Source organism: Pleuronectes platessa, chromosome 9 (genome assembly GCF_947347685.1).
Source record: "Pleuronectes platessa chromosome 9, fPlePla1.1, whole genome shotgun sequence".
Classification (NCBI taxonomy): domain Eukaryota; kingdom Metazoa; phylum Chordata; class Actinopteri; order Pleuronectiformes; family Pleuronectidae; genus Pleuronectes; species Pleuronectes platessa.
The window spans coordinates 16,204,128-16,221,712 of NC_070634.1; the positions used below are offsets into that span (position 1 = coordinate 16,204,128).

Below are 17,585 nucleotides of genomic sequence, written 5' to 3' on the forward strand. Positions count from 1 at the left end.
AAGAAATGTGGTATGTGGCATGAGAGAATATGGCCAGTAGGTGTCGCTGTTTAATGAGAAGCCAGTGGTGGAGGGCTGCGGTGCCAGACACCTGTTACCCTGCCTTGACTCAGCTGGCAGCGGCCACACATTGAGACTGTTTACACACAGATCTGCTCTGCATTAGACACATGTGGGCTGGATCACCAGTAACTGACTGTTAAATTACTAAATCACTGAGAATCAAAAAGGAGAATGAAAGGACGCTGGTCTGACTATAAGTGCTCACAGGCTAACTTAGGGTTTTAGTTAATAGTCGATAATAAACAGTTACATGGGGATTAAGTTGTATTCTGCTGACTCACCCCCTCAGTGAATTCCACACCCATGGTATTGCTGCCGATCAGCAGCAGCTCCAGTTCCTGTTTGTGCCTCCGCAGGTACCAGGCAGCTTTCTGTCAACACACACACACACACACACCACGGACATGAGTTAATATTGTAAAAGCAGCTTTAGTCTTTGACAGATGTTGGCAGCAGGAAAACCTCTGAAGACAGAAATAATCATCTCACATATTCTGCAGTACCATAAGGAGAATGTTGAGCAAATGTTTAGCTAAGACAGCGTCATCTTCATCTCACAACATCACCAGTTCCACTGTTTGAAGAAGAGTCACAAACGTTCTCATTTGTCTTTTTTTCTTTGAACACCTATGAAAAGTTACATTTTCTGCAATCCCTCTCAAATAGAACTAAAGGGCCTTGTTAATGTTAATTGACACAATCGCCGCATTGTTTCTGAGCTCAAAGTCACATATATTACTGTAAATGTGTCGTGAGACTACACACGTCCTATCATGTGTATTTCAGTCTGTTTGTGAGAAGGAGGCTGGATTTGAGGAGGGAGGCCAAGATGAAACTTGGAGCCAATAACATTTTGGAAAGGAAAAGTCTTCTCTTGCATTACTCTTAATACCGGCAGCTCCCATATTGTTCCGGGGACTTCTGTGGGCACTGGGACTTTTTCCTCCTGAAAGGTAGGATTCTTTGGCAGCGAGGCAGCTCGGGCCTGGCCCCGAGGTCTATGGCTCTTTAAATGAGCTCCCCCAGGCTGCAGGGAGTGAGGACGCTGAGAGGAGAGGCAGACTGTGGGCCAACAACTGTACTGTAAACTGACGGGACTGGAAAGACTTGAGGGCGACAAAAATCCGAGCAATGAGTACAAAGAAAAACAACAAAACATAAGCATGAGCTGCAGCCTTTCAGCACTTGGCTTCTAATCTCACACAGACTCACATTCAGTGTCAACCCCACTCCCACAGTCACAGTCCTGGTGGGAGCCCTGGTCGCTCGCTCTAATGACTACCAGGCTTTCTAGGCAAAGGAGGTTGTGTAATTGGGACTTCAACAAGACACTGTTTGACTTTTCAAAGCAGCTGATCAGAGTTTAGGAAAAGGATCAATGCTCAGTTCTGAAGTGTCTGACAACTTCGCTAATTATATTTTCTCAAACACTAAATTACTCAGAGTTAGGAACACAAGGAGACAAAGAAGGAGTAATGAGCGTGCCCTGAGGAGAACACAAACATGTTGTTGTAAACACATCAAGTAGCAGAGCTTGCCTCCCCGACACCAGCTGGATGGAGAGCATCCATCCACAAGTGAAAAGCAAACTTTATGAGGCCACTCCTGCCAAACAGCGAGTAACAAGTTCATCCAAGAAACACAGCGAACAGCTCGGCTGCCTCCCGTTTCCACACTTCTCCTCTCCTCCTCCTCCTCTCATCCCAGCTTTTTTTTTCTTCTGGAGCCTCTCCACACATTCCTTGTTATACGGCTATAATTATTTTTCCTCCTGTTTTTAATTTTTCAATTAATCATCCACAGCTTGGTCGAGATTCTGCTGCCAGACGCCAGAAATGTGGTCACACTGTTCCAGTTTTATTAACATGGGGTGGAAATAGTATTTCAATTGTTGTTATTTCCAAAAGGAACACGAGTCTAACCTGCAAAAACTAGTCCAAACTGGTTAAGGTCATCTGAACAAGTGAGGCTGTTGTTGATGTTGTGGCCCCGGATATATGAAGCAGCTCTCTATAAAAGGCAACATTTAATAATAATTTCTCGAGGTCCATGCTCTAAATATGTTTCAAATTATCTATTTTCTATCCTCATAGAGGCCTTTTGAATATTCTACTGCTGTATTGCAGTTTTAGCTTTTCGACCATTTTGTAAAACTAATATTCAAAACAGAATAATCTATTTATCACAGGTGCTTCGGAGAAAAGTAAGTGGACAAGAAGCCCCCCCCCACACACACACACACACACACAGCAGATCCTGACCTCTCGTGGTTTGCCGTTGTGTCCCAGCCCCTCCCCGTAGTACTCCACGTTTTCTGTCATGAACTCCTCTCCCTCGTGGAATAGCAGGTAGGTCAGAGCGCACTGTAACGCCTCCTCCGTTCTGTCCACTGTGGATAGAGAGAGAGACAGAAAGCATTTCAAGGGGTTTGCAAAACAAAATGAAATAGCTGTTATCACACACACACACAGAAATATCTCGCCAGGTGTAGCAGAGCACCCGTGTTATTTTTATGTAACCACCAGACTTCTTATTTACTGGCTTGTAAAGGTGCAGGGTTAACTGGTGTTGAAACTGATGTTTTACCAGGTCAGTGAGAGTCTGCACAGATTTGAGATCAGTCGAACAGAGAAACATCATCGAGCATATATTTATGAAACTGAAGCAGCTAAAGAACAATAGGAGGCTGCTGAGTGAAAGCAAGTGTTCACTGGAGCACTGGGGAAGAGATGAAGAGCAGGGTCACTGTGTAGCCGGGTGTGTAACTTGAATTACTAACTATTCCTGTCCTAGAATGTCTTGAAAGTTCACAGCAACGTTTACCTTTAACCTTTTGGATATGATTGTAAATGACCTTGTCATTTGATCTTCTTGAACATTTGTGTGTTTGTGAGATCACGGGGACCTTGACCTTTGACCAACAAAATCTAACCATTAATCCGTAATGGTGAAAGTGGATGTTTGTGCCACATTTGAAAGAACTCCCTCAACACATTCCTGAGATAGCACAGTCACAAGACCAGAAACATGACCTTCACCTTTGACCTTTGACCACCAAATCCAAACACTGTATCTCACTCTTCCAAGCAAATGGAAGTTTGAGGAAATTCTCTCAAGAAGTTACTGAGATACAGTGTTCAGACGGACGGACCACCCAAAAACATGCTGCCTCTGCTGCAGCTGTGTCCAGCACAGAGATAAACTAAATATTCAGTTTAGATTGACTGGATATAAACAAAAATGCTCAGTATCAAAATGAGAAGCAGTCTAGTATGAGCAATTCAAAACATGACTGTCAACATACACATATCACATAGACATTCATATATTCCAACATGAGGATTTTAAAGTGTTACATAAACAGGTGCTAAGTTATTTTTTTTAATAAATATTGAATTTGATGGAACATCCTTGTAAGAAGTCGTTTCTATGCAGCAAAAGAAAACAGTCGAGAGCAGCTTTTTGAAAGTTTTTGACTGTTTTCATTTAAAGCGCGTCGACCTTCATACTGTGATCCCAACCATTTCATTCCTCACTGATTTGATGTGATCTACGCTTTTCGGGAAATAAAGGATCAAATAATGATCAAATGTAACATGCTCCTGTGAATGCCTTGTGTGAAGGATTGTATTTTGAATCTCATGCGAAAAAGGGACGACTGCCAGTGACAATATTAACTTCATTACCACAAAGAGAGGCAGCACGCGAATATAGAGAACAGCTGATGCTGAAACATGCCAGTGTTGAATCATAGGCCAATGACTGATATTGAAAAGGTAATGAATTTAAGGGTTAGAGAGTCATTAAAGAGTCATTTCCACTTTGACAACATTACAGCGGAATCCCAGAGACACCCTTTCGTCAACTCAGGTAAAGAGCAGACAGACAGACAAACACACACACACACAAAAGACAGACAGACACAAAGACAGACACAAAGACAGACAAACACACACCCATCAGCTGTTAAGAATCTAAGCCTGATCTCAGTGTGTTTGCACAGATTAACTTTATTTTATGAGAGCCACATGCTAATGGATCATTAAGTGTAATCTGGTGATCTCAAAGCCACTCAGCGCATCGTCCTTCCCAACAACACTTTGTTATCGAGCCAAAACTCTTGTCTTTTCATGAATCCATCAACAATAGGGAACTTGAGGCAATCTTTTCTATCACGTATACACACACACACACACACACAGACACACTCACACACAGACTTGATACACTCCTTTAAAAGGCATCCAGACAAATACAGACCAGATAATATCAGTAATACTTGAAGTGAAACCAAGGTCTACTTCTAAACTTCTAACAGCAGGGTGTGAACGACTCGACCTGCCTTTACTTCTTTGTGGTCACCATGAGTTCATGTACGAGCATGTGTGTATGTGTGTGTGTGTTCAGGTGTATGACCCGCGGGTGTATCCATCTGCTTTGTTCATAATTACACAATGTGCAGCCAGATAGTCTTCTTGTTTGGAACAATAATAACTACACTCGTAATCATCTACCTTTTGTTTCCTCTGCTGCTACAGAAAGAGTGATGATGATGATGATGATGATGATAATGAAAGACAAAAAGACCTTTGAAGAGGTGACACTTACACTGGAAGTAGGCGAACTGGAGGTAGTCGTAGTGCAGGGGCAGGTAGTTCTCCATGGGCGAGAGGCGGCCCGGCCGAGTGGCGAGATCTCGGACGCACTCGTGTTCACAGTGCAGCACCTGAGTGAAATGATCTGAAACAAAAAAAGATAAAAAATATTTAAGCTTATTTAAATAATCTACTTTAAGTGTTTGGCTTCTACTTTAAGCTGATATATAGCTTTCTCAGCTTAAAAAGTCCCCCACATATTGATTACTGTCTATTTCATTTTTTTTTTGCAAGATGATTGGATGATGTCAAATATTTATTCCAAAAATATTGAGTATATTCATCTGTGGAAAGTAAGAACTCAATGTATAGTGTATAAACAATATACATCCTTTGGAGATCATGTCTGAAAATGATTATACTGTAGTGATCCTCGCTGACTATGAGAGCATATAATAATGTGTGCAGGAAATAAAAAGAGTTGAAAAGTGATCATTGGTACATGTGTCTTGTGTCCTGTCGAGCAGTTCTGGCTCAGGGGGTTTGTAGTTTTCAAAAAAAAGCCCAGTCCTTGTTTCTGTGATAAACACTGTTCTCTCCTCAAAACAGGAACGCTGCTTTCATGTCTCTGTTGTTGCTCATGTGGTGATAAATGGTTGTGTAAACCCTTAGGGAGGACAGATTTAACTGGGTGCCACATATCCCTTCCTTATGTCAGGCCCTGTGAGGACCGGCAGCAGAGTGGAGGATGTGTTTGTGTGTTGTGAGCGGTTTAGTACAGTGAGGTCACTTCTGAGCAGCTGCAGCTCTTCTTCTCCTCACTCTCAAGACAATAGAGCTCTGGTCAATTTCAATGTCTTCACCAGCCTCAGCAGAGCAGTGATCTGAGTTGTGTCAGGATAGCATCAAGGAGAAGTAAAGCTGTTTCTGGATCAGTGGAGCCTGAACATGAAAATGTCACTCTGTGAAATCCTTATACACAAATAAACGTCATAATCACAGTCGCCACTTTAGTGTCGCTGTGGAAAACAATCCTCTGATTGTAAGTAAAACAAAGCTGGGCCAAAAGTAATTCCCCGTCTCTTCAGTGTTTTTGCAACGGTGCCGTACTGAGACAAAGCACACTTGTCAGCAATTAAGCTGCGGCTACTGCACACAACTGGTTTCCAGAGCGAGGCCTGACTTATGTCAACACGAGCACCCCGGACCAAAGTTGCTGGGTAAGTGTGACCTCGTAATTATCATCTGGTGCTAAAGTGTTTCCCTGTGGATACGAGTATCTCTCCACATCAAACGTGCAGGAAGACAGTTTAAAACCACAGACACCTACAGCATCGGCTCCATACCATGTTCCTAACACAATAAAATAACACACCCGTTAATATGTGAGATTAGTGCTAGCTTTCTATGAAGACAGCGAAGGAGAGTGTGTTTTTGCATGAGTCTGTGTTTTTGTTTGTTTGTTATATTGCAACATACTCTACACATTTTTTTGTATTATTCTACTCATATATAAAAGGTAACTTCACGACTGCTTAATTCATATTCATATAGTTCATCTATAGCGTACGTGAGAGGACAGAAATCAAACACACCTCTGGATATGATGCAATCCGATGGAACTAGGCACTCGTTATAACCTCAATTCTAAAACATCTGTATAAATAGAATTAACACGTCTATGTTAGAGCTAAAAGAAAAGCAACTGAACATTAAAGGCATCGTAAAAGTTAAGGTTGTGATTTGTTTCCTATTGCCTGCAGGGCTGTACCTATTAAACTGTACTCTGAGTTTAAATTTACATGACTTGAATGTAGATGTAAGAAAGACAACTTTGAAAAACCTAGAAAATGAGTGAACACACACACAGTGACATCCAAAATACTGTAGAACTAATTCCAGACTGGAGTTTTCAAAGCTTTCTTATTTGTAACTGGAACAACTTAATTCGTGTCATTTGTAGTAAATGAAGTGAAAAAGCCCTTCAGGTGCTCTATGGCAGTGACGGAATGAGGCTAAGTGAGGTTAAAAAGAGCCAAGGAGGAGAAGAGACCCAAGTGGCAGTGACTCCTCTGGTGACTCACAGGATTTCGGCTGCTCTCAGGCTGCTTCCCTGGCTCTGACTCAGGATGTTTTCCTGGACTGTCGAGTATGGTAATGGAGCATGTCTACCGAATCCCACAGCTAACTGAGCTAAGAGTTTTACACAACAGAGGATACAACTCAACACATCGGCGCCAACTGGGGCTCGGACAAACTTTCTTGGTGTAATTCCCTATTTTTTTTATGATATGATTTATTTCTAAGAGACTGTGTAAAACAAATTAAGTTTCCGTGCTGCATCCGCACTTAATGTATTCTGGAGAGTTTGTTAGAACATGCAGTGAAAGTTCAGTACTCCCAGAGTAAATGGGTTTGGGCAGCGAGATAGATCAGCTGGCAGTGGTACGTACCAGAAGTCACAGAAACTATCCATAGTGTTTGCATTGTCCGTGTTTGTCTCTTTACCAACCATGTCTTTGTGCCGGGTATCGGGGGTGCCCATGAGAGCGTGCTGGGACTGAACTCACTGGCCAATCACAACACATAACCAACCCACATCCAAGTTCCTAGCCGAGGTCTGTACCAACGAATCTGCACCGAAGCTTTTAGTGCGAGTCGTTTATTTGCACCTTTTTATCACCAGGAATTCCGAAGTCAGTGTTGACACATAAATCTCTGTATTTCAACATATGGAGAGCCAGGAGAAGCTTGGCGACTGACACAAACAAATATTGAGCAAATCATTTGAAGCTTGACTGTGATGAACTGTTTATATTTCTTTTTTTTTGGTGGACTCTCTGGGCTGCAGCAAGCAGGAGGTGAGCAAAGTCCTTCCTGCTCATTTTGTCACCACATCTCCATGAGCTGGTAAATTAGTGCCGACTATTATCAGATCGTCAATTCAACGTTGACATGCTCATGAAGTTACATACATATATGGCGTAAATAACCTATTGATGAAACAGATGATAACCCCAACATATATCATATCCAAATAAAAATAAATATGGTAGTTACTGGATGTGACTCCAGTTCTATCAGTATGTGTGTAGCTCTGTGAAAGGCCTTAGTTTAGCATTTGTGAGCTTGCCTGGCAGGTTTGTGTTCTCAGGCACCTGAGGCAGTGGGAGTCTATGCTGTGGGACTATAGGGTTGTGGGCTGGGGTCCAACTGGAATAGCTCAGTCCCTAATAGCTTTCCACTTGGATGTAAAACCAATTGCAAAGTCTTTAGTGACCCAGGGATGAATGAGACCTATCGCTAACCAATTCCATACTTCAGATATAGAAAAATAGAAAAGACATGTCCTGTGCTGGCTGACTTCTATTTAATTCAAACTCTGGAGTTCTTACCTGATACGAGTTCATGGAGGCTGTAACGGTAGCGGAGGTGATCGTGGCCCTCAAACCTCTGTGGCCCTTGGCACAGGGCCCGACACTCCACGTCAGCTTTATAATACTCCACCAGGGCCTCCTCGAACAAAGCGATGGCGCCCTCATAGTCACCAGTGCCATACAACCTCACTGCAGCTGTGAATGACTGCTGCAGGGGGAGGAGAGGAGAAGAAGATGAGGAAACTGGGAATCATAATTTATGATCTTATTTATGACCTAGTTATCTTTGACTTTTGAGTAAATAACAGTTTATTGTTCTCTAACACATTTAAAATACTATGCACAAACCTATAACCACCTCATAAAAGCTTTTATATATCCTCCAAGTCTTTTGTTTAGAATCACAGGAGGAAACAGTTGCCAGAGAGGAAATGTATTGAAAGTATTGTTTCCAGAGGATATTTGCACACCAGCTTACTGCAGTAACAAAATATAAAGAAGCTGAGTAAAAGCTGAAAGGTAAAGAGTTGCGAATTTATATTATCAGTAATGTTAAGATTATTCATTTAAGTACAGTAGGTTTAAATATAGCTTAAAATCTCCTCAAGGTAGATTTGCACAGAGAGAGTATCAACTGTCCTCCTGAAGGTAGAAGCCCATACACAGAATGGAAAGAATGAGAGAAAGAGAAACAGGAGCAGACAAGGGATTCAAAACTCTTTAGCATTTAGGGCTCAACCACAACCAGCACTAAAAGGCCTAAATGAGTTTCCAGTTACTAAACTGCAAGGTCCATTAATATAGAGGGTGGGGACGTCTGCACTTTTACCCTCTAGGAAAGAATTAAAGTAGAAAAACACAGAAGCACTGGCAGAGACATTTTGGCAAAGGCTGACAAGAGATGGCTAAAATGGCAACAGGTTCTTTAACAAGAGGCCTGACAGAGAGAAAGAAAAGAAAAGAGGAGAAAGAGAGAAGTAAGGACATAGGGAACTTGCTGTATCTATATCGAAACTCACTAACTCATATTTTCTGGCTTACCTGGTGAGGTCGGGCCTCCCGGTCTACAAAGTGATCCTCCTGGACGCCCTGCAGGTCCTTGTACTGCTCCAGGTTCTGACCCATCTCCACGTGTTCTGGATTGGCCTGGAAGTAGGTGTGAGCGGCCGCTGCTGCTTTTTCAGGCTGCTTCAGCTACAGAGAGAGAGAGAGAGAAGGAAAGAGAGATGTGAATACTTTTGCTTGGTTTGCTCTACTCTCCAATGCAACATAAAAAAACTGTATTTCTCTTTTACGCAAATCTTTCATTACTTCAACCAAGGAGGTTATGTTTTTTATCTGTGTTTGTTTGTTTGTTTGCTGGATTAAGTAAAAACGGATGACAATAGAAACTTGGTGGAAGAACATGTGAAAGTGGCAAATCTTCATTATTAAAAAATATCAAAAGTTTTTGTACAAAAACAAAGTTTTACTCTGAATCTTTATAAGTTTATCATCTTTTGGAAATAAAAGAAAAACACAATCTGAATTATTTCTCTAAAGCAGTTAAAGGTCAAATAATTTTGACTCCACTTGAAATGACTGATATTGCTGGATTTGGTTCATCAGACCGGAGGAAAGAATGAGCAGCTTTACAGGGAAAAGATAGTTTACATGCATATCATGTCATTAGGGAGAGCTCTCATCATTACAGCTAATATGATAGATGAGGTCTCTGAGGCTAATGAGTGGTGGGAGTATTAGAATGAAGAAATCAGAAGAATGCTTTCCACTTCCTGAGAAACACATCCATCACAGACACGAGAGACAAGAGACATGTCGACTAGAACAGAACAAGTTTGACAGTGATTCACTGCAGACCACGTCCTGGGTGAATGGCTTCAAGGTTAGAAAGATAAAAACCAGCAGCTGTTGTTTTTCAGCAACGGTAAAACTAACCAAAACAGATAATAAGTACATTCTCATAAAATATACATGTATAATATACAATAGTATAATATAGAATATGTTTGCAAGGATTTTTTATATAAAAAAAAGGATAGTGCCTCAAGAATTTGTAGAAAATAAGAGACAATGTGCTCTGAACGATTTCCTTCCTTGGAATGCACTGGGCCCATTGTACCGAAGAGCACATAAAACTCAACTCATATTTTTAACCATCTTCATGATTTACGAAAACATATTGACACTATAAAATCATATTCAATCCAAGTGTCCCTCAGCTTATACTTTTCCTTCATAGCTGCGATACTGACACAACACATCCCACTTTACATTAAACATCCTCAGACATCAGTTCAAATATTGTCCCTTGACATCAAAACGCAGGTGAACCCCAACTCTCTGGTATCACACAACACACAGCACACGTAGGTTCTTCGTCAGAGATGAAGATTCCAGATGTCTGCTGGGAGCTTGTGTCTCGTAGCTTTTTGTTTTACAATGCTCTTTAGTCCTCAAAAAATGTAAATATTGTTCTGTTAGAGAGTGAAAGTCAAAACAAGCCTGGCTCCATTCAGATAAGATCCTAGATGGTTGTCTAACCCGGACACGGAGAGGTAACACAATCACCTGAGCTGACACCACCTCAACGCACACCACACAACAGATTGCTCTGTTCTAATCTGTTCTCAATCCCAAATCCTGACTGTTTTATCAGCCGCCCGATAAAAACGGCTGATAATAGCTTTTTTACAGACATACCAGTGTCAGTGTTTATGTCTACGGATATAAAAACATATTTTACAGAATAAAGAATACAGAAACAAATGTGCATTTTGTTTATATTTCATTTATATCCTAATATATTTTATGTATTGCTGTTTGTACTAATAGTTCATTATAGTTTAGTTTATGGCTAAACTGTAAAATATCAAGCTTCAATTACATTCGTTCAAAGTAGGAAAGAGAGAGATGAAGCAAGCAGGGCACAATGGAGGGTAATGAAGGATTGAGATAGAGAATAAAAGACAGATAAAAAGAGGTAAAAGCAGCAAAACAGTCCCCTCCCTCTTATAAAGGGTTGAATACTTCAACCTAAACTCAGTTTAGATCTGCAAGTGCAAACTTTCATCAGCGTGTCACAGCCTCTCTCCTGAGTCTGTCTGGCCCGGCCCCTCTGCTAAACCACTCAGCAATGAGTCACATGTGATGGGAATAACACTTGTTACGACAAAAACCTTTGTTCTCTTTGTGTTATTTTCAGGAGGATGAATTAGCTCAAACAAAATGTGGGAATGCCAACGTTCATCTAAGTTTCCCATCCAGATACAGAGACCTTGTGTTCTCTATGGGGGAGGCTCATTATTTCCACAAAGTCTGCACAATGCATCATAAATCGGAAACTGGACTGCTGTGATAAAAGATTCTTCCTCCCCACTCTTTTCTGGAGGATGACTCCCTGTGAGTCTTTTTCATGTGGTGACAGGGGAGGCAGGAGAGAAGAGCCCATGCAGCACATGGACACGCTTGGTTTCACTAGAAAAGGCCCCAAAGTGAGAGGAGGCGACGGGCACATTCCTGGTCCCATCACCTGGCTGAAGCCACTGGGACACACCCAGCATCAACCACTCACCAATAACCACCAGGGGATGAAGAGAGCTACGGTCTAGTTTCTGATGATTTCACGTGAGCTTCATGGCACGTTTTATGAAATACTGTATGTAAGACGTCACAAATGCTGCTGGGAGCTAGAGAACGGATTGAAATAGATGAGTGGAGAATGATGCACCACGTCTAAACATCAGGGTAAATATGTGTAATATACTCTTGGTCTTAAAAGGCTAAATCCGTTTTGTTTGACTAAACATGTCAGATGAAAATGTATAAAAACAAGGAAAATACAAAACATAGAAAATAAGTGAAAGAACTTTGACCACATGCTAACAAAAAGCTCAACCTGAATTAGTCAGCCATGTTCAAATGTCTCGAATCAGACAATCGTGCAACATAACATTCATCTCCTGATTAATCAATCAGCAGAATCACCAGGAAAACAAACTTCACACACCAAATGTAAATGCACCAAGTAAAAAGCCATTAGCAACAGGTCTTAGGAAAGATGTGCACATAAATCACTCACTAATGCAGACACAGTAAAACCTGGAATGCATTAGACTGATGAAATCAGTGAGTGTGTATCTGAGGGTGGATCTTTTTCCCCCTTTAACTGATGTTGCAACATCCAGCACACAACTCCGCTCTGTCATGTCTCCTCTGCTGCTGCTGCATTCCTCACAAAGTCTCCCCCTCATCATTCAGGGAGAAAAATCCTCTTAACACAGCTATTGTCCACATGGCTTTACTGGATCTGATCGTCATCTGTTGATACTGTATGTTTCATCCTGACTAAACAGCAAAGATCGCACAGGCTGAGGAGGAAGGAGGTGAAGGGGAAGTTATTCTGCAGTCTGCTCTCACCTGCCCCCTCCTCCACCTCCTCCTCCAGCCCCGGCTGCCCTCAGTCCCCCGGGGACGGCCCGGCTCAGTTCAGAGGATCAGCTGGAGGAAGGGGGAGGGAAATAACTACAGTTCACCACACCAGCACAAGCAGCTGTGGTCAGCCCCTGCCAGATCTATGGTCCTGAGACGAGAAACCCACAACGCGGGGAAGCCTTGAACACAGGAGACTCATGCAATGATGTGTGAGAATAATTATCATATGTTCAGGAACATCAAAAGACAAATCTAGTGTCTGGTTCAGGGCAATGACCACACCAGATGAGCACTTTAACTCTGCATCATTAATAACCATTGTACATCGTCTGGACATTGTGAACAGGAAGCAGATTGTCTGCAGTTGGTTGTTAAGTTGCTGAAAAATACCACAAATGAGGAAAAGCGATTGCTGAAAAGTAAAACCAGGGATTCTGTTGCTTGGCTGCTACGAGGAGGTGGAAGTGTTAAAGGAGAATTCAGGTATTTTCTAACCTGGGTGTAAATGAACAGTACTTATGGAATCGGTCCATCAGCAGCGGTGGCTACAATTATTTTTTTCCCCAATAAAAGGCTAAAAGGTTACTTACAAACCTTTGCTTATTCTCCGGCAACGTTACACATTAATATCTTAAAGCATTGCTCTCAATTACCCAGAGACAGTATTGTCCTAGTGTCCAAAATATCGTCTGTGGACATATCAAACCACAAGTATCGTGAATCTACAGGTCCCAAAGTGTTAGCTATGGTTGTAATGGGTTATCAATGTTGGATTTACTGTGCTGCTAGAAGTCATCCTTAAAAGACCCAATCAAGAAGGCAAAAGGGGGGGAGAGGGGTACGGTTAGGGTAATTGTTTCCAAACAGGGCTTTGAACCAGCAGTTCCAAAATCCTACGTTTTCGGGCTTGAAACCTTTGAGGACATCAGGAGAAAACAAAAAGTAAGTGTTGGAAACTAGAAATAATGGATTTACAGCAGCCGAGCTCACACACACAAGAACATAACTGTTACTTTATGGAGACAGATAGTTCAACCTGGAGGAGTTCTGAGTGTCTGACTACTCCATCAACTTGTCAAAAACAACAACTTGGAGACACTGAATTAAAAACACATGCTCATAAATCAAGGTGCAAGGTTAAAACACCACCTCAGCAGAAATCCATCATGGCCTTGAAGGGAGTTTGCCATTACAGTGAATGTTGTAATGGAAAACAACTCAGCCCAGAAACAACCATGCATGGGTAAATCAAAATGACTTCCCTCCTGTGTGTGAGGAGAAAAACAGGATGATAAGAAAGTAAGTCATTTTCAAAGAAACGCCTGAAAGGCTGCAACCGTTCAACCATCAGCCACGGTGTCCCTCTGTAGGAGTAGGTGGCGTGAACAGATAGTTTATCAAACTGAATGTTGCAGCATCGATATATTGTGATGTAGGAGAATTTCAGAAAAATCTATGGATACATAATCGAATATGTGAGCTGCAAAATGTGCTGATAACGCACGGTGGTGCTAGAGATAGGAGAGAGAGGGACAGAGACAAATCTAAAATAAAACATGTATAGAGTGTTTGTTTTATTGACTGTGGTTGATGTTAAAGATTTTAGAGATTTGAAACACTTGAAGATGCCAAGGTGGCACTGGTTCAGTTTAAAGCGTTAAAGCAACTGTTGGAAAGCTTCTGTTAATATTTTGTGTTTGTAAGTCACTCTGCGCACAAACAGAGAAGAACTTCTACACAACAGAAATACTTCATCTAGACTCTGACGTTCAATTTTGAGACGAAACACGACGGGATTAAAAATCACAGCGACGCTAAAACGCTGCCATGAAAAGCAAATCTTCATCCAGAGGGGCACGCCTTGCACCAGATGAGGACATTTTTCCTCCCACATGAATTTCACAGCCGCACCTGCGGAGATGAAAAAACACTAGCACTCAGTCTGAGCCCTCGGTTTGCCCTCCTCGCTAAAGAGCAACCTGTGTCCGAGCCGCTGGACCGCCGTGCCACGCTCTTGATGTGGGAACAGAGTGGTGCCAAGCCAAATGTACATTTGCATGCCTTTCTCCTCCGGGCCTCCTGCCTGATTCACAGGTATGTTAATGGGGCTGGTCTGGCGCCACAGATGCAGCGATGATGTTTGTGACAAAAAGCATTGAAAGTACCTCAGTGCAAGTAACAGGCCCGCTGAGTCGTATACAGACAACTGACCACCCAAAATATGACTGCAGAGCTGGCAACAAGCGGTCAAACCTGGCAACCGCAGGGCTGAATGCTGAAGAGACGAGCTGTTTGAAGGCGTTTCTACAATTCTCAAGAGGTTAGGAAAGTCGAGCGAAGTAGACAGAGGGTAGTGTTCACGTGTTGGTCCAAGAGGTGCTGCAGTTCAACACGTCCACATGTGGAGGAGTACAAGAGACAGACAAGACAGACCAGAGAGAGGCACATAGAGCTCTCTCCTCTGTGTCCTCAAACGCCACTTTCTTAAAATCCTGTCCTAATGTCATAAAATGCTGTGCTGTGATTCGAACTCTAATAATCCTTGGACCCGCACCATTCCTGCTATTTTCAGACTGAGCTCCAGTGATATCCTGGAAGGTATATTTTTTAGCAGTGGTTAAAAATACCATTTAACCGGCTAATACCTGAGCAACCTCTCCTGAAAAGGTGCATGAAAGTGCTCATGATTTTCTGGTTTTCCTTTTATTCATATATAGCTCATACTGCTTTGTTTGGGCACGTAAAAGGTCTGTTAAGTAAAAAAGGTCATTCTGCAGTAAAGGGAGTTCTTCTTTCCCACACAAAACTTTGCCCCTGAAGAGGCTGAAATGTTTGCATTACTGGATCTTCTTCAATTCTTCACCAGGTAACATAACTTTGGCTCAAACCAGCACAGCAGACCCAACGGCATGGTTTCCAAGCCTACAGCACAGCTGATCAGAAAGCCTCCAAGCAAGGGGCGTGACATTCCAGGCAAGCTCTTAGTGGCTGGCCATTCACAAAAGAGTGGGCCAGCTGACCAATGAGTGGAGACTGAGCTTTGTGGGGGACTGGACAGAGGGTGAAAAAGGAGCTGCAGCAAAATATGGTACGAGACAAATCATGAATATTTTCAGTCAAACTACTGCAGTGCCTGTGTCTCTTTGGAATGGGCTGTTTGTTCTGCCTGTGGTGATGCTGGCAGCAGCTTTCTTTATGAAACTGTGAAAGAGACCTGCAGTAATTGAGCCGTGGTGAGTAAATTCCAGTCCACAGAAACCTGAAGCTGCATCACCGCTGCGGCACAAAGAGCTGCTCGCCTGATTATTCAAAGTTCAGTGGATCTGGACTGGAAAATCAGTTGACATTGCCATGAAAGTGTCACTTAAATTGGCCACCGCTGAAATGGAGTACTAGTCGCTTGTTTATTAAAATTGTTTTATTATTTAACATATAACATGTACTAATCATACCAAGTTCAACACTGCATTTTCTTAGGCCCTTGATAAAACACATGCCAAGTGCAAAGACAATAAAATGAATGATTCTCGTGAAAGGCATTCCACACACAGACACACAGACAGAGATGTCTGGAATTAGAGAATAGACAAAAAGGCCCAGAACTGGACAATGTAAATCATTACAGGCCTCCTACAGTGCTGTTGGGCGCACTGCCAGTTTACATTGAATTTAGTCCAGCAGGAACATCTGCAAGCGTGATATCAGTGTCCACACACAGCCAATAATGGTTTGAGGCCTGTGAAGGAGAGAAGTGTCTGCGTGTAAAGGTCAACGTGATACGGTTGTTTAGGAATGTCACGTCACATCAATGGGAAACTGCCCATTACAGCAGGAGATGCTGAGGCGTTGTGTTTACATGTCACCAGACATCAACAACCAGATGATTCAGATGCCGTCTATTCAACAAAAATGTTTCCCATTACACTTGAGCCCTTGGAAAAAAAAAGAGGATGTAAGAAAGTAAACCTCATCCATAAAGTGCATGGAAATCTGCTCTGTTTTAAAAAAAGTAGACGGACAATGTTCAACTGCCAAGAGCTGTGAACAGGTTACTCCTAAAACTGTGGACCTATAAACACAAACACACTTTCCTACACGGCTGGGACCAAACCCCTCCAGGCAACTGTCTGAGGAGCACTAGTCTGTACTTACCGACCCAGGCTGTGTTTTAATGGGAGGAATATTTACTCCTCTGTAAACAAAGGAGTCATTTTTCTGACCAAACCCATACAAAGTTTACTGTCACTAAACCAATATTTGTGCCACTAGGTGGAGGGTTTGAAGCATATTGTTCTCGACATATTTATCCAGAAGGCAAACGACATGATATCCGTCTTCGGTTCGGCAGCAAATCTTGAGTGAAGATGTGTTTGAGGAAAACCAGGCAAAGACAAACATTTTAACAGTTTCAACCCAACGTGAGGTGAAAGGAATGGAAAGAGAGGAAATGAACGGGTACAAAAGAAATGTATTCAGCCAACTTTAGTTTCAGTCATTTTTTAAGAAAGACTCCTCAAACATTTGGTTCTCAAATGTGAATATTGTCTGCTCTTCATGTTATAACATCATAGTAAAGTCAAGGGGTTTTGGAATGTTGGTTGCATCACAGAATGATTTAAACTTTTCATTGTGTTCTGGAGGTTCTAAAGATCAAACAATGAATCAGGTCATTGACACGTTAATCATGTGAAACGATTTTTTATTCCTGGCATTGATGTATCAAATCTATTCAGAAGAAGTTGTTGAATACAGACAGGAAATGCACAGCAGACTTCAGTAGGGTCCATTAAATTAACAAGTTTTAAGGTTGAGAAAACATGTGGCACTTTAAGAGGCTGGCCCTTGGAGTCAAGCATCGGGTTGGAAAGACGATCGAGAAAATTTCACATCACTTGGGAATCATAAATGAAGTGGGATTCATTGGAATCCAACACACTTTGTGAAGAGCGCTGCATACACCCTGACTGTTTATCAGAGCTCCTTGTTGCCAGTGCTGCAGCAGCTGCAGAGTGTAGGTCCTGGCTCCGATGCCTGGCATGAGGAACTCACTGTAGGATATTTTGACTAAATGGCTGATTAGCTCCATTGTGAAGCGAGCGACCCACTTCCCTCCACC

At 42.1% G+C, this 17,585-nt stretch overlaps 1 protein-coding gene across 2 annotated transcripts in view; it reads right to left on the bottom strand.

Annotated features, from left to right (window-relative positions):
- p3h2 (prolyl 3-hydroxylase 2) overlaps positions 1 to 17,585 on the bottom strand; it is a 57,145-nt gene that overhangs the window by 5,280 nt on the left and 34,280 nt on the right. The window contains exons 2-6 of one of the 2 annotated variants that reach the window (XM_053431484.1): positions 9,077 to 9,229; positions 8,054 to 8,240; positions 4,672 to 4,803; positions 2,325 to 2,452; positions 345 to 434 (exon numbers count right to left, since the gene is read on the bottom strand). In XM_053431484.1, the coding sequence (XP_053287459.1) occupies positions 345 to 434; positions 2,325 to 2,452; positions 4,672 to 4,803; positions 8,054 to 8,240; positions 9,077 to 9,229 (690 nt within the window). Of the gene's footprint in view, positions 1 to 344; positions 435 to 2,324; positions 2,453 to 4,671; positions 4,804 to 8,053; positions 8,244 to 9,076; positions 9,230 to 17,585 lie in introns of both variants that reach the window. The other variant, XM_053431483.1, reaches the window with a different exon arrangement.